Raw genomic sequence first — 24863 nt, 5'->3', positions numbered from 1 at the left:
TTAAAGAAAGATCACCCAGAGGAAAAAGAGATTTCCAATGCGACCATTTTAGAACTTTATGAACTCACTTGGCAGAAGATTTTATAAACAGGAAAAAAGCTGGATGATCTTTGGAGGAAAATGGACTGGCCTCGAAATGCAAGTTTCAGAACTCAAGGATGAAGAATTGAGATTGAAGTTTGCCAAACATGATCGTTACTAAAGACGGTGAAAATTACGCATCAAGAAGGAGAAGCAGAATTAGAAGCAGAAGGAGAACATTAGAGAGGAGGTAATCTCTCTACTCAGGAAGATTGCTCCAGGGTGCCATGGGAGATGGAAGAGGAGGTGGCTGTGGTCCATCAAATTGGTAAAAGAGAAGAAATCTGCCTGCATCAGATTATCATCCAGTTTGACAAAGAACAGAAATTAAATATCTTGTATTTGACTGTTCTGTGGATAAGGTGAAAACATCAGGAAAAAAAAATCTCTTTTTTCCGATCTTACGCAAGGCTGAGGAAGTTAATTGTAATATCTACCCGTGTAGTGAGTTCTTAAGACACAGATGTAATATGAATTCTAGTATTTGCACTTTTTGTGAAGCTCTAATAAAAACATTTGATTAACGTTTTATTCCTGCAAATGTAAAAATAAATAAATAAACAAACAAACACATTAATTAATGAATTAATTAAATGAATAAACTTCGTGATGACCTCCAACTTGAGGTAAAGATACATATTTAACACCTACCTGTGGATATAAAATGCAAAATATGGTATTAATAATGCCATGATAATGCTTTAGAATTGGATTTATGGTAAATAATAATAATATTATAATCATAAATTTAAGTTTTCTAAATAAATATATAAATAAATATATATTGGCACCCTGTCCAGGGTGTACCCCGCTTTGTGCCTGATGCTCCCTGGGATAGGCTCCAGGTTTCCCCGTGACCCTGAAAAGGATAAGCGGTATAGAAGATGGATGGATGGATGGATAAATATACACCCCAGATTTATTTATTTTTTTGTCTCTCCAAAACGAGTTGCTTCTCAAATCTATAAAGAATATCTGTAATAAGAATACTCTGCGTTTAATTGCTTTATTGGAAGTTTTCTGTGAATGTTAACTCCGTGTGTGTTTTATTTTCTTTCTTTTTGACTTTATTCTGTTAATGCGTTGTTTTGGTTGTGATTATTGAAGTGTTGTTACTGTAAGACCTATTTTGTATTATTACTATTATTATTATTATTTTAATAACCGAAAAGAAGAACAAAATGGTGCTGTGTATTTTTTGTACTTCCGGTTCATGACGCGGTGCATTATGGGATCGTTGTCCTCTCTCAGATGTCATTGTGAGCTGGTTTGGTGTTAGTAGAGTTATTATACTGTATTATTAGTGTTATTTTTGTTATAGTGAGTGAGTGAGTGTCTGTCTGTCTGTGTGTGTGTGAGAGAGAGAGCGAGAGAGAGAGTGAGTGAGTGTATGATGTCGGGCTACACGGCGGAGGAGAAGCTCCGGCTGCAGCAGTTAACGTCTCTGCGGCGCCGCTGGCTGAAAGATCAGGAGCTCAGCGCCCGGGAGCCGGCGACTAAACCCGCGGCTGCGGGCCGAGTGCAGGCTTTCTGGAGCTCCTTCCTCCAGCCTCAGTCCCTCTGGAGGATCTACGTGAGTGTTTTAATTACATTAATTCACTTTATATTACCGAATTATCTCTAAATACAAACACTCTGGAGCATGTATGCGAGTCACACCACTGTGTGATAATTCATCACACACACACACACACAATAATAATTTATAATAATAATAAAATGTGGGGTCCTACAGTCTGAGACCACGTTGAAATATATATAATCAAATATAATGCGATATACAATAAAATGTGGGGTCCTAAATTCTGAGACTAGGTTGAAAATCTGGGATTTTATATTTAAAACAAAGAAATTAAATGGTTAATGTCTTGTATATTTAATAATAAGATTCTGCACTGTATCCTGTAATTAATGTGTGATATTGACCATGTTGTTAACTTCATTCAAATCTTAGGTCATGTCTAATCTCTTCTATTGAAGCATGTGGTCAGACAGAGGACACTCCGATGGATTTGATCTAAATTGGATCATCAGGTTTTACACACACTTTGAGTGGAGTCCGTGCCAGCTCGAGCGCACACGGTCTTTAAAGCAAAAAATATTTATACGCGTAAATATTTCTTAAATTCTAGTTTGCACTCAGGTCGATGTCAGTGAAATCATTTGTAATGAAAACTGTTGCATTAAATTAGAAACAAATGGAAAATAGAAGCATTTTCACTAGTGCTCGCAGAATTTTGGAGCCCACTGTATATCATATAAAAAACTACAACACACATCACAAGGGTTCTTTATACTTCCACGTGTAATGATGATGTTGAGTGTGTGTCTGTGTTTGAGAGAGAGTGTGTTTGAGAGAGAGTGTGTGTATCTGCAGCTCTGCACACTAATGAGAGGACTGGTCTTGTGCACTTTTCCTGCACTGGTTTAGTAAAGATAACCTTGTGTAAATATTATAAACATGTGTTAGAGTTGTACGTGATCAGTGTACAGTGCTGAACAGTGTGTTAAAGTCCATGCATTATAACTAGATTGTCAACTCACAGGCTCTGCCACATCTGTCTGCTAATGTACTAGTAAAGGTTTTTATAGATGAGCTTATCTTCTTGGATCCTGAATATGTGTGTGTGTGTGTGTGTGTGTGTGTGTGTGTGTGTGTGTGTGTGTGCACGCACAGGCATTTAAGGCGTATAATGTGGGTGCGTTTGCGCTGACCCGTGTCCTCATTCCAGCCTGGGTCGTCCACTACTATGTCAAATATCACCTCAGTGTGAGTATAAACTTCATCATCATATCAGAATGACATCAAAGCAGCATAATAAAGTCAAAGTGTTATAATGATATCAAAGCGACATAATGACATCAAAACATTATAAGCATGTGAGTACTTGTGTCAGTTTCCCACACGGTGCTGAACAGAAGTGTTACCGTGTGTGTGTGTTACAGAGAAAACCGTACAGTGTGGTGGAGCTGAAACCCAGACTGTTCCCAGTAAGTACGCTTGGACACATATTTTCACTATACATACTGTATATACATGTCCAAATATACATTCACATGCCATTTTATTAGGAACACAATACTAATATTGAGTAGAACCATGTTTACTCTCAGAACAGCTTTCATTCTTCATGGTATGGATTCCATAAGGTGTTGGAAACATTGCTTAAAGATTCTGCTTCTTGACATGATTACATGACGATTTGTGAGCAGCACAGCCGTGCTGTACCACATCTCAGAGCTGCTGTAGTGGGTTCAGGTCTGGTCACTGAAGAGGATGTTGAAGTACCCTGAACTCATCGTCATTTCGTGGAACAGCAATACTCAGATATCCTGTAGCATATAAACGATGCTCTGATAGTGTTCAGGTGCTTGGTCTGTTTGTGGAACCCAGTGTGTTCTACTGCCTCGTGATTGGCTGATTGGATAGCTGCAGGTGTACAGGTGTTCCTAATAAAGTGACTGGTTTTATGCTTATGAGTTTGTGTGTGTTTACAGGGTGATACCATTCTGGAGACGGGAGAGGTGGTTCCTGAGCTGCCCGAGACTCACGGCCACGCCCACCACTGAGCAGTGCACCTGTAACATGAACACCTCTGTACATACCTCTGTATCTGATAATAAAGAGCTTTACACACGCTGTACGTCCTCACTGTCATTACTGTAATATTAATCTCACACACACAAGCACAACTTTTTTTTAAATGTATAAAGGTACATCTTGTCTTTAATTTATTCATTTTCATATGGTTCATTTACATGTGATTCATTTACATGTGATACATTTTCATGTGATTCATTTACATATGATTCATTAACATGATTCATTTACGTTTGATTCATTTACATGTGATTCATTTACTAATTTGCTTCTCTTTAAATCCAGTTTTAGACTGTGATATTACAAAGGTCTTTCCAGATTATTACTTGCTACACTGTATGAGATAACCCCAGTAAAATTGCCTGAATTCTATAATATAATTTGTCACCATGTTAGGTTTAAATCCTCTAAAAACAGATTCGCAATTAAATAACATTACATCCTTCAAAGCACTGGCATGTTCTGCTTACTCTCACAATCCTCCAAACACCCACAAACCTTAAGTCTCCATGAACAAATGAGACAGCAGTGTATCCTACAGAAACCGAACGTTGTCCACAATGTGAAAACAACTCAGAGAGTAAACTGGGCTAACCAATAAAATTACCAAGACTCATAAACAGTCTGCACACAATAATAAATATAATGTCCTTACCTTTTAAAGACTTGTAACAAATAATATAACAGTGTAGCACGTAAAGCCGAGGAGATCACACTAATAAAATTAAATAAACAGAAACTCTAACCCAGTCAGAGCATCGAAACAGAGAAGCACATTAATACAGAAGTAGATTTTAAGAGGAGTGAGTCCACAAAATCTAGGTGGAGTAATGCAACGACAATATCTTCAATAAAAATCCGAATTCTGTAGAGCTGGAAGGCCGAGTGCAAAAAATAAAAATAAAAGAAGAGTGAAAAAGACTCCACTATATAGGTGATGCAGTTCACCCCGATATCAAGAGTTTAACATAGTCTCCTGCTTCCTCCGCTTAAATAAAGTCCTTCTGGACACTGTTGTATGTAATGCGAAGCCGAGCTGGGTGAAGTACCACGAAGTTGACGCCGAACGTCATTAAATGCGGCCTGGGCCCGGGCTGTCTTGGCTGAGTAATCAGGGAAAACGGAGATGGTCAAATCCCTCACTTTAATCCGTTAGGGTTTAATCCCTAACCCTAACCCTAATCAGCTCTCTCCCATGGCGTAAAATATCAACACAGTCACTGTGAAAGTGGAATCTGCACACAAAACTCGTGGTCGTTCACCAGGCTTGGGCTTCGGCTGAAGGGTCCGGTGGGACCGGTCCAAAACTGGCTCCTTCTCCAGACCAAACGCTTCTTTTAACAAGGCCGCTACAGCAGCGGTTGTACAGCTGTCAGCGCCCTCTGGAACTCCGACTATCCTAACGTTATTGCGCCATGACCTGGATTCCAAATCCTCACATTTATTCTCTAATTGAGTCACGGTTGCAGTGAGAGACTCGATAGTAGTCTTCATATGAACTATGGCATCGGTGCAACCAGAGAGCGCGTGCTGCATTTCCCCAACAGTACCTTTCAGTGTTGATATGGTAGCCTCGGTAACGACTTTATCACTAGCCAGCTGTGTCTTCACGGCCTGCAGGTCAAGCTGGATAGTAGACAGCACACCCCCGAGAGTCTCCTGGAGCTTCTGGAACTCCTTTTTAAAAATATCGGCGATGTCCTTCCTCAGTAAAGCCAACAGCTCAAGCCTGAGTGCGGCGAAGTCAGGGTCACCGCTCGGCGATGTGGATTCAGGGGGAGAAGGGGACTCGCTCACAGTGCGCACACTTGGCCTCAATCGTGTCTGAATGCTACCACGGGTTTTCGTGTTCTTTCCACACATTTTAATGTACCACAAAGTTAAAATTGCAAACAAGGAAACAGAGTAGAATAAGTCAAAATATATTGTATGACCGAAAAGCGCTAATTAATTACAATTTTAATCGAAATCAGCAGGAGCCTCCAACTTCGCGTCCTACTCCATCGAATTCTGAATTCCGAATCACACAAGCACAACTTAATAAGAATGTGTAATAAATGTATTCATTTAGTTATGTACATACAGAATACAGTGTGTATGGTGTTCATAGTGTTCTATACTGGATACAGAATGATTACCATAATAAACGTATAATACTGGCTATAATAATAATAATGATATGAGCAGAATTAAAGTGTGTTTATCTAATTGAAATTTTCATTTTTGCTGCCAATATTAAGGATCATACTTAAAATTGCTTGTATGTGTTAGCATTCCCATTTATTTATTATTCCCTTTTAGTTACCGATTAACACACCTACTCTTAACTCCATGTTTCTGTCTGAATTCATATTAACCAATACATTTACAAACAAATATCTGTTGCAAAGTATTCGGTAGGATAGAACTTCTATCACATTCAATCGTTTAAAACTACATAAACAGCTTTTTTTCAGGCAGTGTTTGTGTTCAAGAGAGTGTGATATATACTTATATAAAATGAGATGTGTTTTGTGTTAAAAAGAATTATGATGTAAATGTAGATATATAAAATTAGGTTTATGTACAGCACTAATGGAAAGAGTTAAAGTAAACCGTGTAGTAACTCTGTTAAAAACATTTCAATTCATTTATAAAAAATAAAATATGTTTAAGACATTTTTTGTCGTACAAATTTAACAACGCAGAGCCTGATGACTTTTACTTTGACATGCCGTCAAAACCGGAAGTATTATTGAAAAAATATCCAGCGAGTCATTTCCGGCCAGGAGAGCCGAGTACAGCTATAAGATTGTGTGTGTAAGTTATAAGTTGTTGTTGTTACGGTCCGGAACTTTATTCGGGTTTATAATTAAAATCCGTGTTTAATGTTTAACATTTTTATCTGTAAATACACTTTAAATTGTTTATGTCAGTAAGAGGGCGAGTTGTTTTTAGCCGGTTTAGCTAACAAAACGTGTGTGTGTATGTATGTTGTGTGTGTGTGTGTGTGTGTGTGTGTGTGTGTGTGTATATATATATATATATATATATATATATATATATATATATGTATGTATGTTTTGTGTGTGTGTGTGTGTGTGTGTGTGTGTGTGTGTGTGTGGAACTGTGGAACTGTGTGTGTGTGGAACTGTGTGTGTGTGTAACTGTGGAACTGTGTGTGTGTATATGTCTGTGTGTCTCTGTGTAGTGTGTGTGTATGTCTGTGTGTCTCTGTGTAGTGTGTGTGTGTGTGTGTGTGTGTGTGTGTGTGTGTGTGTGTAATGGTCCTTTATACCTGATGCTGATGCCTTTCCCCTTTGATGTTCCAGATGATGGCCTCCTCAGAGCAGGACGTGGAGCTGCAGAAGATTGGTGCTGCAGCAGAGGCGGCGTGTAAGGAGACGTCTCCGGACTCTAAGTGTCCGATCTGTCTGGACCGCTTCAGGAACGTGTCGTACGCGGACAGGTGCTTCCACCGGTTCTGTTTCCGCTGCATCCTGGAGTGGGGGAAGAACAAAGCCGAGTGTCCGCTGTGTAAGCAGCCCTTCAGCTCCGTGTACCACTCTGTCCGCTCCGAGGACGACTTCAAACTCCACCAGCTGCGTCCGTCCCAGAACGGCTCCTTCGGCAGCGTGCAGGGTCAGAGGTTCCGCTACCGGACCACTCTAACGCACCAGCGCCGCAGGGACGGATGGACACGCGGCAGCTCTCACCGACAGGAAGTGCTGCGTTTCCGGCGCTGGCTGTACCGGCATGGCGTGCGGGTGCGCGGCGTGCGAGATGGCGGTCGTTCCCGGGACACGTCTGCCGAATTCTTCCGGAAAAACCCGGCGTGTCTGCACCGACTGGTTCCATGGCTGAAACGGGAGCTGGCAGTGCTCTATGGGTCACATGACTCGGTTGCTGATGTCGTTCTGCAGGTGATATTGTCCCTGATCACACGTCTCGATATGCAAGATGAGACCTTCCTGCGGGAACTCCGCCCCTTCCTGTCATCACGAACTGAGCACTTCCTGCACGAGTTCCTGAGTTTCGCAAAGTCACCGTTCAACATGGAAGCGTACGATCACCACGCTGTTTACGATTGCCCCGCCCCCTCACACATGTCTGTAGTTTCAGAGGATGATGCAGACATTAGCTCTGCTCCTTCACCCTGGGATGATGAAACTCCAGGTCCAAGCTATTCCAGCTCCACGCAAAGTATGTTTACCGTAACCGTTAGTGACTCGGATGTAGACAGCGTGAGTGATGAAGAAGAGGAGACTGTAAGTGTTAACGCTAATGCTACCGCTAACATTAATGTCGCTAACGCTGCAGTAGATGAGGATGATCACAGCAGCGATGGAGACTGCGTCATCATAGGCTTCATCAAACCCTCCGCCCAGCGGACTCCCGAGCTCGTCCAGCTGTCTTCTGACTCTGACACCTCGGTGCAGGAAGAGCCAGAACCGGCTACCTCCAGAGATCTGACCAATCAGAGAAGCCGGAATACAGACGACGCCCCCTCCCACTCTGGTACAAAACACAACTCAAAGAGTAAACACAGGGGCAGGGACTTTTCCTCACACAGCCACAGGCGGCGCTCTCGCTCACTCAGCTATAAGCACAGAAGAAGAAGCAGAGCAACCAATCACAGCTCTCCATCCCACATGTGCTCACACACACCCCACAGACACAGCAGATACACAGATACGCACTACAGCCGAGACACACCGCTACCGGCACGTGCACGCTCACGATCTAGAACTCATTCACGTTCAAGGTCTAGAACCCGTCCATTCTCTAGGTTTAGTGCTCGTGCACGCTCACGGTCAAGATCTTATACACGCTCATGGACCAGAACTCGCGCGCGCTCGGGGTCAAGCACTCGCGCGCGCTCGGGGTCAAGTACTCGCGCGCGCTCGGGGTCAAGCACTCGCGCGCGCTCACGGTCAAGAACTCGCGCGCGCTCACGGTCAAGAACTCGCGCGCGCTCACGGTCAAGAACTCGCGCGCGCTCACGGTCAAGAACTCGCGCGCGCTTCTACAGTGTAAGTTGGAGAATGCAAGCTACTCTCCAGAACAGGAAATGCTCAGTAAGCCCCTCCCCTTCCTCACACAGGAGGTTGAGCCATGACAAGCTCTGTGGAAAGCAGCAGCATAAATCCCTGCATGGGGAGAGCAGGAGGAGGAGGAGCAGAGAGAAGCGTCATCATCACAAGAAGAAGAAGAAGAGAAGGCGGAGCTCCAGCATGGAGGTCGGTGCTGAGCGTAGGAAGCAGCATCATCATAAGAAGAAAAAACACAAGAGAGAAAGGAGGAATAGGAGTAAGAGGATGGGACGGGGCTCCGGGGCGAGCTCCCCCACTGTCCTCACCATCCACACTGATCCAGAGTCTGCTGAAGAGGCCACGTCCCCGAGAGATGCTGCAACACCACACAGCGAGCCTCTGAATTCCTGTCCAACCTGCGCCAACACCACAACTCATAACAGCACAGCTTCAAACTGTGCATCTGATAAAACTCCTTTGAAAGAGTCACCATCATACGGCCCATCAAACATCACGCCTCCAAATAATTCCCCATGACCCAGCCGAGCCTCAAACACGGACTCCCCGCGTCACCTCTCTGCACCTGCACAGAGCAGCCAAGCCGAGCTCCTCCTTTAATACCTGCAGAGCCGTCATTATTGTGTCGAACAGATTTAAGGCATAAAATCCTATAAATTGTGGCAGGACAATCCAGATTAAAGTGTTCAAATCATTTTATATGCTAATTACATCATCCTAATGACGTCATGTATTTTCTGATGTGTTTCTATGGAAACAAGTGAACAAACAAATGACTGATCTGTGTTAAAATCGCCTTATTTTCAAACTGAGACTTCGAACATTACAGTGCTGTTGAAATCTGTTTTTAAAGTCGGATGAAGCACTTATTTTTCAGACTGCCTGTAAATATTAAAGATGATTTGAATTTCAGAGTTTGTTTTATTGTTGGTGCGATTGCACAGTGTGACCACACGAGGGCGCTGTGCAGCGCTGCAGTTTATTCCAAAGTTAAAATCAACACTGGATAATTAACACAAAATATCATGTATCCTATAAGAGGAATTGGTATAAATCACTTCATGTTACAATGACTTATAGCTGTTCGTGTATTTTACATTTTTCTTCATTTTAGCATTATGAAGGTCATGTTATGGTTTATGAAAAATGTCCCGAGTGCAAATTCAGAATGTGAATTTATACCTGAGCAGTGAGAAGGTAAAAAAATCTAAGTCACACCACAGGAGATAAATAGTTTGCCTGCTCAACAAACCATGCTCAAATACTGAAACATAAATCTACATGTATACTACATCAGATAAAGAGACATACAGTTCCCTCCAATAATATTGGCACCCTTGGTAAGTATGAGCAAAGAAGGCTGCCAAAATGGTCTTTATTGTTTAACCTTTTGATCTTTTGTTCAAAAACTTCACAAAAATACTCAGCTCTCATGGATATCAAACAATTACAAACACAACACAGGTTTATCCAAAGAAAATTTTGGTTAAATATAGGTGTGCAACAATTATTGGCACCCTTTTAGTCAATACTTTGTGCTAGCTCCCATTGCCAAGATAACAGCTCTGAGTCTTCTCCTATAACGCCTGATGAGGTTGGAGAATACATGGTGAGGGATCTGAGACCGTTCCTCCATACAGAACCTCTCCAGATCCTTCACATTTCGAGGTCCACGCTGGTGGACTCTCCTCTTCAGTTCACCCCACAGGTTTTCTATGGGGTTCAGGTCAGGGGACTGGGATGGTCATGGCAGGACCTTGATTTTGTGGTCAGTAAACCATTTTTGTGTTGATTTTGATGTATGTTTTGGATCATTGTCCTGCTGGAAGATCCAACCACGGCCCATTTGAAGCTTTCTGGCAGAGGCAGTCAGGTTTTCATTTAATATCTGTTGATATTTGATAGAGTCCATGATGCCATGTGTCCTAACAAAATGTCCAGGTCCTCTGGCAGTAAAACAGTCTGAAAAGTGTCTCTTACTCAATACCCGCTTTCTTTACTGAGGTACATTTTTCTGTAACATTTCATTTTGTGCTGGAAAACTAATGCTTGGGGAATCTAAAATGTTTTTGTACTATCACGATAATGTAGAAGTCATAAAATAAAATAAAAATCTATAGCAAAGTTTATACTAAAGAAAATAGGGTGCCTAAAACGTTTGCACAGTACTGTGTGTGTGTCTATATATCGAACTTCAATAAATCGGCATAACTCACTTCCGGGTTTGACGTCATGACGTAACGCCCTGTCGCATTTGACGCCATCACGCGCACGTGTAGGAAACGTGGTGCTGAACGTTCATCATTTCATTAGGAGTGAAAATGGCCACGCGAGCTCCGGTAAAGGTAAAGTTATGTTTCTTTAGTGTTTATAGCGTGTGTAGTTTAACATCCGGAGATTTCACTTCATCTGCGGCTTTTACATTTGTATTTTTATGCGATGAACTTTTACAACCTGATCTCGTCTGATACAGAGCGATGCCATCTAATGCCGCGAGATGTTTAGTGTCACGTGATAATATGGAGATAAATTAGTGCCAAAAGTACACAAATAAACTTCCATTTCACAAACAAACACAATCTGCTTTGCAAAAGAAGTCGAGTCTCAAACAAATTTGGGATAAAACGCAGAGGCGCAACCAATACATGTCCTGTGTTTACATTATATCATTTTATATATATATATATATATATATAATTTATTGTGTGTGTGTGATTGTGCACTGCAGTGGATTGTACAAAGTGTCTCCCACCTTGTGCCCTGAGATCATTTCGGAGGTGCACCCCTGTGCAGGATAAGCAGTGAGGGAGATGGATGGATGGGTGGATGGATGGATGATGGTGAAGGTCTCATGGAATCACTGGCTGCTTGTAGTGCTGTTAGTTCTTCAGGGTTTAATAGGTTGTCAGCTGTGGGAACAGTGAGATGTTGTGGGTTCCTACAATCCTCCCAGTTAAGCTCCTGAAGGTGCAGTTCCTAAACAGAAGCAGAACATTTTAAACTGGAGTAATCATTTATTGTGCATCAAATCTCACATGGTTCCAAAAATTAAAAAAAAAGACTGTAAGACCACCGACCCTTTGAGTAACAAATGGTAATGTGAATGAAAGCTGAAATTCTGATCTATTGTCTCATATTCATCTTTTCATCTCAAACCTAAATGTCTTTGGTCTACAGCACAAACAAAAGAACTACGTTTCTGTTCCAATACTTTTGGTGGTGACTGTACACTTCACACACACACACACACACACACACTATATGTACATGCTTCACACACACCTCATACACATTTATTAAAGAATACACATTTCATACACACTTATACTGTTCGCTTTATACACACTTCATATAGGCCTTGTACACACTTTATACACAAGTGATACAGAATTTATGCTTCATACATGTTTAATATGTACTTCATAAACGTTTTATAAACGCTTCATGAATGCTTCATAAACGCTTCAAAAACATGGAGGCTTTGTAAAGACTTCATACTCAACGCACCTGAAAGTCTTTCAGCAGGGGTTTTCCTTGGAGCTTGTGAGCAACCCTACAGCAGATATAAAAAGTTTACACACCCTTGTTAAAATGTTAAAATTGCAGGTTTCTCACAAACATAATGGAGAGGTGTGCATTTGAATGCCTTGGATTTTTTATTTGTTCAAAGATTTGTAGAATGGATTGTATTTATTTGTGAAATATGATGTAGGCTCGTGTGTGTGTGTTTGTATGTATATATATATATATATATATATATATATATATATATATATATATATGAGATATAAAATGATATAATGTAAACACAGGACATGTATTGGTTGTGCCTTTGCGTTTTATCCCAAATTGCTGTTTGTTTGAGACTCGAGTTTTCTTTTGCAAAGCAGATTGTGTTTGTTTGTGAAATGGTAATTTATTTGTTTACTTTTGGCACATATTTATCTCCATATGATGGTGCTGCTGGATGATTAGAACCTTTCTGGGCCGGTCCTGTATGTTAGACGACCCTGGCATTTTACTTTTTAATGTTTTACTGTTTTTGTCTCTTTCTGGCCGTATCTCCATCTTATAATCTTTCTTTCTTTCTTCTTTCTTTCTTTCTTTCAAATTTTTATACTGTTTAATAATCCCGTATTTGTTTGACTGATAAAACAGAATATTATTTTAGTCACATTTATTTATTTATTTATGTTTTAAATTAATAACCAGTGTTGAATTAATTGAGACCAAAAATCATGAACTGAGACAAATCCAGTTGCTAAAATAATTGTGTGTGTGTGTGTGTGTGTGTGTGTGTGTAGATTGGGATCATCGGTGGTTCTGGTCTTGATGATCCAGACATCCTGGAGGACCGAACTGAGCGCTATGTGGAGACGCCATTTGGAAAGGTGTGTGTGTGTGTGTGAGTGAGAGAGTTGATCAATAAATAATTAGTAATACCACATTAATATTATTTAAATGCTTTAATAAAACACACGGTTCATGTAACAGCCATCAGATGCTCTGATTCTGGGTAAGATCCAAGACGTGGAGTGTGTGCTGCTCGCGAGGTAACACGCACACACACACACACACACTTGTGCTTTAATAAAGATAAAGAGAACACAAAGTTCTGATCGTGTGTGTGTGTGTGTGTGTGTGAAGACATGGCAGGAAACACACCATCATGCCGTCTAATGTGAATTATCGTGCGAATGTCTGGGCTCTGAAGGAGGAGAAGTGTACTCACATCCTCGCCACCACAGCGTGCGGCTCGCTGAGAGACGAAATCAGACCGGGGGACATCGTCCTCATCGACCAGTTTATCGACAGGTACACACGCTTCATAAACAACACACACACACTTCATAAACATGCACAAACACTGGGTAAAGTCAATACAACACTCTGGAATGTCCTGAAAAAGAAAGAAACCGCTGGTGTACTGAGGAACAGACTCACCTATTCACGGGAGGAACATCTACTCCTTCGTAACTCTATCCACTGCTGAACCCATCTATCGCCATTCCGCTGGATAGAACATTAACATCTGTCTTAAAGAGGAAGGCGAGGAGGGGTGCGTTGCAGACTTAGAAGGCGTCCTTTTAAACCTCCACTACCCTCAATCGTCCTTTCAAATGTTCGCTCATTGAAAAACAACATGAACTTATTGTATGTGAAATGTCTGACGGAGGTATCGTTCAGGGAGGCATGTGTTCTCGCTTTGACAGAGTCCTGGCTGGATAAGTCTGTCCCGGATACCGAGGTTAACCTGGATGGGTTTGAGATCTTTCGGGAAGACAGAACCAGTAATACGGGGAAAGAACGGAGAGGTGGGGTGTGTATGTACATCAACTGGCGGGACTACATGGGAAATCTTGTAATCCGGACCTGGAGCTGCTCACCCTGTCCGCCCATGCCTTTTACCTCCCCAGTTCTCAACTATTGTGCTTAGCTGTGTTTATGTTCCACCATAAAGCACTAATGTCAAGGCAGCAGCTGAGCAGATAGCGCATAATACACAGACTATGCTCAACAAATACCCGGATGCTCCAGTACTACTTCTTGGTGACTTCAACAGCTGTCGGCTTGATTACGCACTGCCAGCCTTCAATCAATATGTAGATGTACCAACAAGATTTAATAAAACTATAGATTTATGGTAAATGGCGCACTTATATAGCGCTTTACACTGTGTCTCATTCACCCATTCACACACACACACACACGGTAGCAGAGCTGCCATGCAAAGCACTAACTTGCCATCGGAAGCAACTTGGGGTTCAGTGTCTTGCCCAAGGACATTTCGGCATGTGGGCCGGGAATCGAACTGCCAACCCTACGATTAGTGGACAACCCGCTCTACCACCTGAGCCACAACCACCCATTTATGTTACAGTAATATCCCAGTAGCCTATAAAGCTAGAGCTCTCCCACCACTAGGATTAGCGGATCATAATGTTATCCGTTTACTTCCTGTTTACAAACAACGGCTGAAACAACGCAGGCCAGTAATACATAGCGCCCCTGAATGGTCGGAGGATGCTAATGCATGCCTTCAAGGCTGCTTTGCGTGTACAGACTGGTAAGTCTTTGAGGGAGAGCTTGATGAGCAGACTTCAGTTATTACTGATTACATTAAACTCTGTATGGATTCCTTGATACCAGTAAAGACTACCAGAACATGCCCAAATTCAAAACCTTGGATCAACTCATCTCTAAAATCTCTTTTCCACAATAGAAAACTTGCATTTAAGCAGAAGGACATTGCTGGTCTTAAAATCATACACCAAGTCATCAAAACTGAAATATTTAAGGCTAAAAAGAAGTATAAAAACAAATTGGAGAAGGACTTTGCAAATATGAACACCAAACAGTCTTTTCAGTGAGTCAGGTCTCTTACTGGACAAGCTGTTAAACCAGAGGTGCCCAAACTTTTTCCTATGAAGGGCCAAAAATCAAACTTGATTGAGGGCCGTGGGCTGAAAGATAACGTTGCATTATACCAAACTGTATTATATTAAAATTAAAGTTGCCATGGTTCTCCTCATTTATGATTTCATAATATTTACAAATAATTAAATAAATAGGAAACATTAGTCTGTAATCTGCTTAACTAATGCAGTTTTATTTTCAGAGTTTTATAGTTCAATGAAACTTAAAGTATAATGAAAACATAGAAACAATCCCATTTATAATACATGTTCAATACCTAATACAACTATTCAAGCTATAAGCAATACAGCCACATGCCTGCAATATCAGTGACCTCTAATGAGACACGTGAAGCTGGTCCTTATTCTTCAAAAGTTTTTCCAAATTTGGATGCAGCGGACTTACTGTCAAAGTCAGGATATTATGTAGGTGAGAGTCTGTTACTTTGCATCTCACTTTACACTTGTTTAAATTCATCAGACTGAAAGTCTTCACAGAGGGTAGGTACTGCCAAACAGAGACAGCATCACTTGTGCCTGTTTGCACATCTGTACCTGTTTGCTGGGACACATTTGTAGAAGTCTGTCAGGGGAAGGGACCTGAACTTGTGTTTGAGTTCTGAATCACACTGAAGCTCAATTGGTTCCATCTGTAGATCATCACTGACTATGTCCACACTGATGGTGAAGGGTTGAGCAAACCACTCAAAGTCAGAAGCATTGTGTCTGAAGTCCTCAAAGCGACTGTCAAACTCCTGGATAAGATTGCTGAGAACAGCATCATACTCAGGTACCTTCTCTTTCATCATGCCTGCCTCTCTAAAACAGGGAAAATGGGCTAAATTTCCTGGATGTGGAGATGAGAGAGAGAGAGGAACAGTGTGAGATGGGGAGTGAAAGAAGAGAGAGGGAGGCAAATATAATAAATAACTGACAAAACAAGGAAATTAATCCATGATAATTTAAGAGAACTTTGACACAAAATTTATCAGCTTGATTAACAAAAAAACCCAAAGCTGACACCACTGGATATAAATGCTAACTAAATATAAGTATTAATAATAACAATAACTGCACATAAAACTATGGTGAATATTATAATTGTGAATGTTAGCTGCTGAGAGATGTCTTCTGAGCAGCAGTAGTTTTTGTTTGAAGGCTCTGACGTGATAAAAAAGCTGGGTGATAATCTGGTCTTTTCCCTGGAGCAGAACATTTAAAACATTGAGCAGCTCTGTGACGTCCACCAGGAAAGCCAGGTCAGAAAGCCATTTCTTATCCATGGGTTCTTGAATACTACCAATCTTGCTTTCCTGAAAAGCTCTGATCTCATCACGCAGATCAAAAAATCTCCTGAGAACTTTTCCTCGGCTCAGCCATCTAACCTCCTGGTGGTACAACACATCACCATATTGCACATCCATCTCATCCAACAGTACCTTGAACTGCAGGTGAGAGAGCGCCTTGGAGCGTATATCATTCACAATTCTGACGACATCACGCATCACATCCACAAGCCCGATGGATTTGGCACATAGCTGTTCTTGATGTAAAATACAGTGGTACTTTACTAATTTCCCTCCACATTCACTGACTTTCTGAGACACCAACGTAGCAAGGCCAGATTTCCTCCCTACCATCGCCGGGGCTCCATCAGTTGTAATGCCAGCCATATTCTCCCACTTTAATTCATTCTTTTTTAACACTCTCTCAACAGTGAAAAAAAGATCCTCTCCTTTAGTAGTACCAGAAAGAGTCTCAGTGCCAGCCAGCTCTTTCTCTTCAAAATTTTCATTTACTCCACGCAGAAATACCAACAGCTGTGTGGAATCAGATATATCGGTGCTCTTGTCACAAGCTATTGAAAAGGCAGCTGCTTTTGCCTTCATTTGCTCACCGATGTCTTGGGCCATGTCCTCTATGGTCGGGTAACAGTGTTCCTTGACAAGCTGATTTGTGAGAACATGCATGTCTGAGAAGGGCACACTGCTTCTGCAGCCACTGCAAGGCTTTCTTTGACGAACTCTCCAGTGAAGGCTCTTCCACTTTTAGCAGTTAGTGTGAAATCTGATAGCTGGCCCATGTGGCACTTTCTTGAGCTGATGAAGGACGTAGCAGCGCGCTCTGCTCAGATCGAAGTTTAGCAAGCAGCTCGTTAGCCTTCTGTTTTCGCGCCTCGCCGCTGTCCTTTGAGAAAGCTGAAGAATGTTTTGTTTCATAATGACGACGGATATTGTACTCTTTCAAAACAGCAACTGACTGCTTGCAAACTAGACACACTGCCTTTGAATAGATTTCAGTAAATAAAAAGTCATCTTGCCAAACCTTTTTAAATTTCCTCTTGTCTGTGTGCCAGTGCCTGGATCTCTCCATTATTACCTGTTTGTTGACTGTCATAAAGCACACAGGCCTTGAAGTATGCATGTACATTAAATAAAGTTCAAATTCACTTATATTCTCTAAATTTCATTTCAGTTTACATTTTTTGTAGCTCAAAAATTAATGTAAAAAATGTTATGTTAAATTAGAAATGAAGATCAGCGTCAATGACATTTATGTCATTTAAGACTACCCATGTGCAGAAAGGCCAGCTATGGTAGGAGTTTTGTTCCTATGGCTATATGAGCGTTAAACACATTGGTACTCAGCCATTGTGATGTCAGATGCATTTGTTGTATGATCCTGATGTTTTTCTTTTTGTTCCCTTCTCCCCTCTATGCCTGTGATTGTTTATGATGGTTTATGTGTAGGGTGTTGTTGTGTTTATTTTCTATGCACCCACGGTGGAAACCTGAGCTGCGCAGCTCTGTGGGGCATCAGGGGGCGCTGCGGGGCTCTGAGGGGCAGCAGGGGGCACTGCGAGACTCTGGAGGGCAGCAGGGGCACTGCGGGGCTCAGAGGGGTGGCAGGGGGTGCTGCAGGGCTCAAAGGGGCAGCAGGGGGCTCTAATCGGCTCCAAGGGGCACTGAGGGGCAGCAGGGGTGTTTTACGGGGTGGCAGGGGGCGCTGCGAGGCTCTGAGGGGCAGCAGGGGGCACTGTGGGGCTCCGACCACCAAACCATCGTCACTTCTCAGCGTTTCAGTTTCGTTTTGAAATGTGAGTCTGCATTTCCTCATAGCAGAGTAACAGGATCTTGTTCTTGTTGTTATCAAACTGAATAATGTGGTTAGACGAGTGTATATCATGTAGATGGAATGATGTCTGTTTCTGCTGTTGGTGTGTGTGATATTCGATCGTGACTGAGCAGTCAAGTGTTTGTGGCTTTGATTTTATCATCTTTATGAATTAATTTCTCAGCTTATCCTGCATTAGCTCTTTGTATTTTAGCTCGTCTTCAGAATATAAGTTCAAAAGTTACTTCAATATTTAAAAGTTCTTTGTATTCAGAGTCACGTTACACAGCTGCTTTTTCCATTTCCTGGAACATTCAGGTTTTTTCAGATGATCTGTCTGCCAATCTTCAATTTAAAAAGCTTTCATTTGAGTAGAAACAGCAGCACTTCTTCTATGCCCCCCCCTTTTTTTTTAAGGGACCAAAAATAATTGGACAAAAAAAATGAATCATAATTGAAATCATTTTTGATATTTGGTTGTAACGCTTTGCAGTCAGTGACTTCCTGAAGTCTGGAACCCAGAGACATCCATTGAGTTTTGAAGCATGAAATACAAGAGAAGCAGTTCCACTGCCAGCCGTACACACACCCAGTGGTAAACCCTCCTTATTTAGTCTCCTGATTGTTGACTTTGACAAAGGTACACCTACCTCCTGGAGGATGTTCATCTGGCCAGCTGTTCTGAAGGGGTTTTTCCTCACCAAGGGGAAGGAATTCTTCTGTCTTCCATCCCAGTTGTTTTTCATGGAACCTTTTGGTGTTCCTGAGCTCATCAGTGTGTTCTTCATTTTTTAAGAATGTACCAAATAATTGATTTGGCCACACCTAATGTTTTTGCTATCGCTCTGATGGGTTTGTTTAGACTGTTTTAGCCTAATGATGGTTTATTTCACCGGCAGTGACGGCTCTTTGGACTTGATATTCAGAGTTAACAGCAACAGAATGCAGATGCACACTTTTAAACCTTTTATCTTGTGGGTGAAATAAGGGGAATATCACACACTTGACCATGGAACAGCAGAGCAGCTACTTGTTCAATGACTTAGTCTGTTAAAAAGGGTGGACCACATATAAGAAGTACTGTAGGTAATACATCCTACACATGATTTAGATGTCCAAATATTTATGGACCTGAATGTATATTAGGGATGCCACCAAAAAAATCATACAAAAATGGCACTGTTTCAGCGAGCGTATATTGCCTCTTTTGTGTAATGACGTCTGGACTCAAACGTTCATTCTGTTGAGCAGGTTTAGTCAGAGATTCAGGAATTCATTCAGCGTGACTCAGCATGCTACGCCAGGTGTGAAAGGGTTATGGGAAATCCTTAGGGAGGAAGACAGAGAGACTAGTACCGAGTTATTTTGGAAACAAATATAGTAGAAAGATGGTCTGATGGTCCACCAAGCCAAGATGAAACATACACGTTCAAATGTAAAGGTTTTGCTCGGTTTCATCAGTTTACACACCTGCACGTGCCTGATTCTGAAAAGATCTTCTGTCATCCATGTATGTTAGTTAATCCACCTAGTAAACACAGGTGTTGGGATTCTGATAGCTTCAGCGTTGAGGTGCATCACACTACTGTGAACCTGTAACTTCAGATATACAGCCAATGACAGGTTTTTTATTTTGAAAATGTGAAAAGGAAGTGGGGATTACTTTTTTCTTTGTTTGTTGAACTATGAATGAAAGAGGAATACTCCAGACACAAAATCTAGTCTCGAGCGTCCAGACTACTGATATGTCCTCACCTGATCAAGGCAGAGCTGAAGGACTGTGTGGACCTCTAAACAATGATGGTGATTATTGTTTATCCTGGAGGCTGATGGCCAAGTACCAGAAATCATGGACCAAAAAGGTGAAATTTGTGGTCCCTGAAGTTGCAAAGCTTTGTTTTGCCATCAAAGAGAAGCTTCATTACTGTCCGTGGTAAAGTATGGACGTGAGATTGGTGTAGAAGGAAGGGGCTGCTAGCATTTCTGGCTTTATTAAACCCACTTGGATGATAATTCTGCTGATTATAGAGGGTCTGTCTCTATACCTTATAACTTGGACTTTCCCAGGTTAGATCAGGGACCTGTAATGATCCTTGATTATTACACCGGTTATGGTTTTAGGTTCTCTAAAGGAAGAAGAAGAAGACTATATATCCAGAATTCTGTAATGTTTATTTGTGAATATGTCCATTGTTTAAAGTGGTACGTATATACATAAAATTGTATTGGACTGAATCGATCTCTGTGCTGTGGACATGAACATGTTGTTTGAGTCAGTGGAAGTGGAGTCTGGAGGACACTTGACCAGGTCAGGTATCTGACAGACCTCCAGGAGAGCGTTTTAAAATCATCCCCAGGATTTAGAGATTTCTCATCTAAGCATGGATAGTCAACCAGGTTAAAGGTCTCCAGTGTTGACGTTAAAGATGAATAAGAAAAATTAGAAGATGAAGAGAAATCTGAATTGCCAGGCAAGTCATGGTATGAATTTACCCCGATGACATCATCCTGGAAATAGCCTTTGCTCCTTTTTTATTTATGATATTCCAGTTAGCATTGTGGAGAGCTTTAATAAAGATCAGCTAGCTACCTCTAATGGTGGCTTGGTCTTCTAGAATGTTCCAGAAGCATTGTTTTGTAGGGGAAGAAGAATAAACTGTGTGAGGATGGTAGAAGTTAGAGTTTAGGTGTGGTAGTTAAACAGGTTTAAGGATGATTGTTGGAGTTGCTTGTAGTAGGACAGGTTTGGGCAGGTTTGGGCCCAACAAGCCTTATATAAGGACCGCCATAAGCCAGTGCATACATACTGGAGGCACAATGTATTAATGGAATGGCAAGGACAAGATAAACATGAAGATTACATGTTTGGAGTTTTAGTAGATCGACACCCAGTGCAAGTTCTTCAGTGATCAGTACAAGAACCCCAGATTTCCCCTTGGGGATCAATAAAGTACATCCATCTATCCACCTACCTACCCACCCAACACCCTCTCAAGAATCTCAATGAGCATGCTGATATCTCAGAACAAATCTTTAGTAGGTGCCAGAAAGCATGAAGTGAATGCCCCCCTGTTGGTGTCATAACCAGGTGCCAAAGGTGATGGCTGAAACTATTTACAGTAACATTAGCCAGAAGTGAGCACCTCCAGGCAGTAAGATGGCCCATCGTTTACATCAGCACATGAAAGAGGCCGCAGTTTAGAACAGGCTGCTCTGTAAGGAATAAAGCAAGTGGGGTCATGCTGTTACGGGAAAATAATCAGCAGGGCGGCGTGAAGCCGAGTTACTGTTACCATCACAAGGTTGCTGATTTGTCTGTAGTACCAGGTCCTCAGGTGTTTAATCCTCTTATACCATACAGGTATTTTTTATTTATTAAAGAATGACATGCTGTATGTTTTATATGTTTATTGTTATATTTCATTCTCACGTGTGTTATAGCAGCTAAAAACAGTCACTCCTTCACCAGCATCTCTTTATTCGCTGTCTTGAAGTTAATAAAACACAAAAATGACAGCAGAAACCACACAAAAGAACTCCTCTGTGCTGAAGATGTGGGAAACCTTAAACTTACAGCTTTACCTCCGACTGTTACACAGCACTGACGCTGGAGACTCCTCCCATACACGTTACATAAACATCTTACAGGAAACGTCACCATATTAATGATCACACGTTTTTTAATCGTTTTATTATCAGTGGAGCGTCTGCTGTACGAGTCCCTGTGAATGAGCCGTTACTATAGAAACCATAACGTATTAGAGCGATGCATTAATATAAACCTGCGCTACTGTCAGAGCCGCTGTTATAGAGAACTAATCACCACCTTCTGACCAGTCACAGTCCAGAACATAACACTGCTGGAGTTTAAATGAAGACGGATGATATTGTTATCGGAATGTTAAAAGTGCATCCTGGTAAAACCAGTTGGAGGAGGACACTAAGAGCAAGTTCAACAACTTCAGACAAACTTGATATTTAATCCCAAAGAGAACTCTGTGCATTGAGAGAGCTGGATGAATCCATCTTCTCTCCTTTCTTTTTCTTCTTTTCTTTGAACTGAAGGACAACTAAGAGGGCGCAGACGTTTTATGATGGTGAACTCAGCCGTCCTCCTGGTGTGAGTCACATTCCCATGGCGGAACCCTTCTGCTCCAGAACCAGAGAGGTTAGAACATTATCATTTTATTTACAGGTCGGAAGGGAGGTTTGATAAACACCTGTATACTGTTCAGGTTCATATGAGTAGATTAGCGAGTTTGCTAGCCATGTTTATCACTCTCTCTCTGTCTCTCTCTCTCTCTGTCTTTCTCTCTCTCTCTCTGTCTGTCTCTCTCTCTCTGTCTGTCTGTCTTCAGGTTCTGAGTGAGGCAGCGAGGTCTCTGGGCGTGTCTTTCCATGCTAGTGGCACGATGATGTGTATCGAGGGTCCGCGGTTCTCCTCGCGTGCCGAGTCTTTGATGTTTCGTCAGTGGGGCGCTGACGTCATCAACATGACCACCGTCCCCGAGGTGGTGCTTGCCAAGGAGGCGGGGCTCTGCTATGCCGCCGTAGCCATGGCAACCGACTACGATTGCTGGAAGCAGCACGAGGAGGCGGTGAGAGCGTCGTTCCAGTGTTGATCTCAGTTCTTTGGTTGACGTTTATCTCCTTCAGTGTAACAGCACCTTGTTTATATGCTTTATTTATTAAATTATGTATTTCTTTATTAATTCGATTTTTTAATTTAGTTTAATTAATCTATACTGATATATTCGTATTATTCATGTGTAGTAAATATTTAATAATAGTTTTAATAGTTATAGTTATAGTATGTGTAGTTACACAGTCGTTATTACACATACACCATTATTAAACTTAACATTCTCTCTCACACACACATACACACACACACACACACACACACACTGTTGATTACTTACTTGGACATATATGATAACTCTGTGTGTGATGTTTGCAGGTGTGTGTGGACAACGTGCTGAAAACCATGAAAGAAAATGCAAACAAAGCGAGCAGCATCTTACTGACGACCATCCCACTGATCAGCCAACTGTACTGGGAGGAGACCATCAGCCAGCACCGGGTAACACACACACACACACACACAAGGCTGTGTATGTAAATCGACATGAAACTCACTCACACATTTAAGGCCCGTTCACGCGGGGATGTTTTTTTCGAGTGACGCACTGAATGAAAGTGTAATTTCACTCCCTGACAGTAGGTGGCACTTATTGAAAAGCAGAAATACTCCAGTACACAATGCGGCGTTGCACGACTTTCCGTGTCTGACACCTACTTATCACTGAGAAGAAGAAGAGAGTCAGTATTTACGTCTTTTTGTGAACTCACTAAAGCACATATGCACTTTTGTGAATTGTAACAAATACTTCTTTAAAGCTAAATCCTTAAAGTTCCTTACAGTAAATTTTAAACAGTATACTCTCTTTAAATAAGTAATGATTTGAAGGTGGGGAGGTGGGGTGGGGGGGTAAATGATATTGCTATTTAGTGTAGAAAGTGTAGTGTAGTGTAGGAGCACTTAGAATATATGCTTGCATTTCAGTGTCGTCAAAAAAATAGCCACAACATTATAAATACACTTTAGTGTGTGTAATATAATATATGGGTATGTCACTTATACACTCACTAAGATGGTGGACGCTTGCTTCTTCTTCATCTTCGTCAGTAAGACAGTTTTGTACTTGAGCGCCATCAAGTCGTATTTTTCTGTAACTTCAGCGGCTCCAAGCATGTGAACAAAAGCGTCAATCTCATTGGTTGAACAGTTTTAAACGTGGTGTCAAAAAAAGTGAAAACCTTGACATTAAAAAAATTGCCACTTTAACGCCACGTGTTTTACGCCTGTGTGAACTCACACACCCACACACACACCCACAGTGACGGCCATTAATTTAAACACGGGGCGTTAAAAAACGTCCTGGTGTGAACAGACCTTCACTTTCACTTCAGTAATGAATTCCTCGAGTGTGTTTCATCTCCCTGTTCTGTGTGTGTGTGTGTGTGTGTGTGTGTGTGTGTGTGTGTGTGTGTGTAGGCGATGGCTCTCTGCTCCGTGATGCTGCCCAAACACTGAATCTCCTGATGATAGACACACACACTGCACTCTTCTGTAATGAGCAAAGTGCCTGATCACATTTCAGCAAGGACAAAAGGTCATTTAGCATTTCACACACACACACACACACACACATACACACACACAAACATTTAAGGTACATTCACACTAGCTAATGGCACAAGAGTGTGTGTTCATGTGTTGTTGGTTTTTTTGTTTTGTTTTTACATAATTTTACTGTATTCATTTTTATAGCAGTAAAATGTAAATCATGTGGATGATTTGTGTTTAATAATTTACAGTCGTGTCAGTCATCAGAATAATAAACAAATAAAACTTTTCTCTCATTGTGTGTTTACTCAGATTATATAAAATATAGTTTTTTTTGTACACTGAATTACAGAGGAAATACTGATATAACATTATTAATATTCATAATCATATTATTCATTTAAATTATTCTTATTTTATTTTTTATTTTCTAAATTATTAATGTTTCTAAAATAAATTCACTTGTGATGGGAAATAATTCAACAACAAAT

The 24863-nt window shown here is 41.3% G+C and overlaps 3 protein-coding genes across 4 annotated transcripts; all 3 read left to right on the top strand.

The window, feature by feature from the left end:
• Positions 1-1295: 1295 nt before the first annotated feature.
• On the top strand, positions 1296-3721 carry ndufb6 (NADH:ubiquinone oxidoreductase subunit B). Its single transcript, XM_053622244.1, has 4 exons — positions 1296-1654; positions 2759-2851; positions 3028-3072; positions 3580-3721. Exons 1-4 carry the CDS (start codon positions 1472-1474, stop codon positions 3649-3651), a joined length of 393 nt encoding a protein of 130 aa, XP_053478219.1. The 5' UTR covers positions 1296-1471; the 3' UTR covers positions 3652-3721.
• A 2648-nt stretch (positions 3722-6369) lies between these two features.
• On the top strand, positions 6370-9618 carry toporsa (topoisomerase I binding, arginine/serine-rich a). Its single transcript, XM_053622216.1, has 2 exons — positions 6370-6481; positions 6994-9618. The coding sequence occupies exon 2, from the start codon at positions 6994-6996 to the stop codon at positions 9229-9231; it is 2238 nt and encodes a 745-aa protein (XP_053478191.1). The 5' UTR covers positions 6370-6481; the 3' UTR covers positions 9232-9618.
• Positions 9619-10894: 1276 nt separating this feature from the next.
• Positions 10895-24661, top strand: mtap (methylthioadenosine phosphorylase). Of its 2 annotated transcripts, none has more exons than XM_053622236.1 (8): positions 10895-11051; positions 13017-13103; positions 13207-13265; positions 13360-13527; positions 22308-22410; positions 22601-22840; positions 23203-23325; positions 24301-24661. In XM_053622236.1, the coding sequence occupies exons 1-8, from the start codon at positions 11034-11036 to the stop codon at positions 24337-24339; spliced, it is 837 nt and encodes a 278-aa protein (XP_053478211.1). In that variant the 5' UTR covers positions 10895-11033; the 3' UTR covers positions 24340-24661. The 2 variants fall into 2 exon arrangements, with proteins under 2 accessions (XP_053478211.1, XP_053478210.1); XM_053622235.1 differs by having other exon boundaries at positions 10897-11057.
• The last annotated feature ends 202 nt before the right edge of the window (positions 24662-24863 follow it).

The sequence above is a fragment of the Ictalurus furcatus genome, chromosome 3 (assembly GCF_023375685.1).
Source record: "Ictalurus furcatus strain D&B chromosome 3, Billie_1.0, whole genome shotgun sequence".
Classification (NCBI taxonomy): domain Eukaryota; kingdom Metazoa; phylum Chordata; class Actinopteri; order Siluriformes; family Ictaluridae; genus Ictalurus; species Ictalurus furcatus.
Note: the sequence above shows the minus strand (reverse complement) of the source record. Positions and strands in the feature narration are given on the sequence as shown.

What these genes read in the sequence shown, in the direction of transcription:
- toporsa (XM_053622216.1), top strand. Translation starts at nt 6,994, where the DNA reads ATGATGGCCTCCTCAGAGCAGGACGTGGAGCTGCAGAAGATTGGTGCT.
- ndufb6 (XM_053622244.1), top strand. Translation starts at nt 1,472, where the DNA reads ATGATGTCGGGCTACACGGCGGAGGAGAAGCTCCGGCTGCAGCAGTTA. An exon ending in AGTCCCTCTGGAGGATCTAC is followed by an intron (nt 1,655 to 2,758) that starts GTGAGTGTTTTA and finishes GTGCACGCACAG; the next exon opens with GCATTTAAGGCGTATAATGT. An exon ending in ATGTCAAATATCACCTCAGT is followed by an intron (nt 2,852 to 3,027) that starts GTGAGTATAAAC and finishes TGTGTGTTACAG; the next exon opens with AGAAAACCGTACAGTGTGGT.
- mtap (XM_053622235.1), top strand. Translation starts at nt 11,034, where the DNA reads ATGGCCACGCGAGCTCCGGTAAAG. An exon ending in GAGTGTGTGCTGCTCGCGAG is followed by an intron (nt 13,266 to 13,359) that starts GTAACACGCACA and finishes GTGTGTGTGAAG; the next exon opens with ACATGGCAGGAAACACACCA. An exon ending in AGACCATCAGCCAGCACCGG is followed by an intron (nt 23,326 to 24,300) that starts GTAACACACACA and finishes GTGTGTGTGTAG; the next exon opens with GCGATGGCTCTCTGCTCCGT.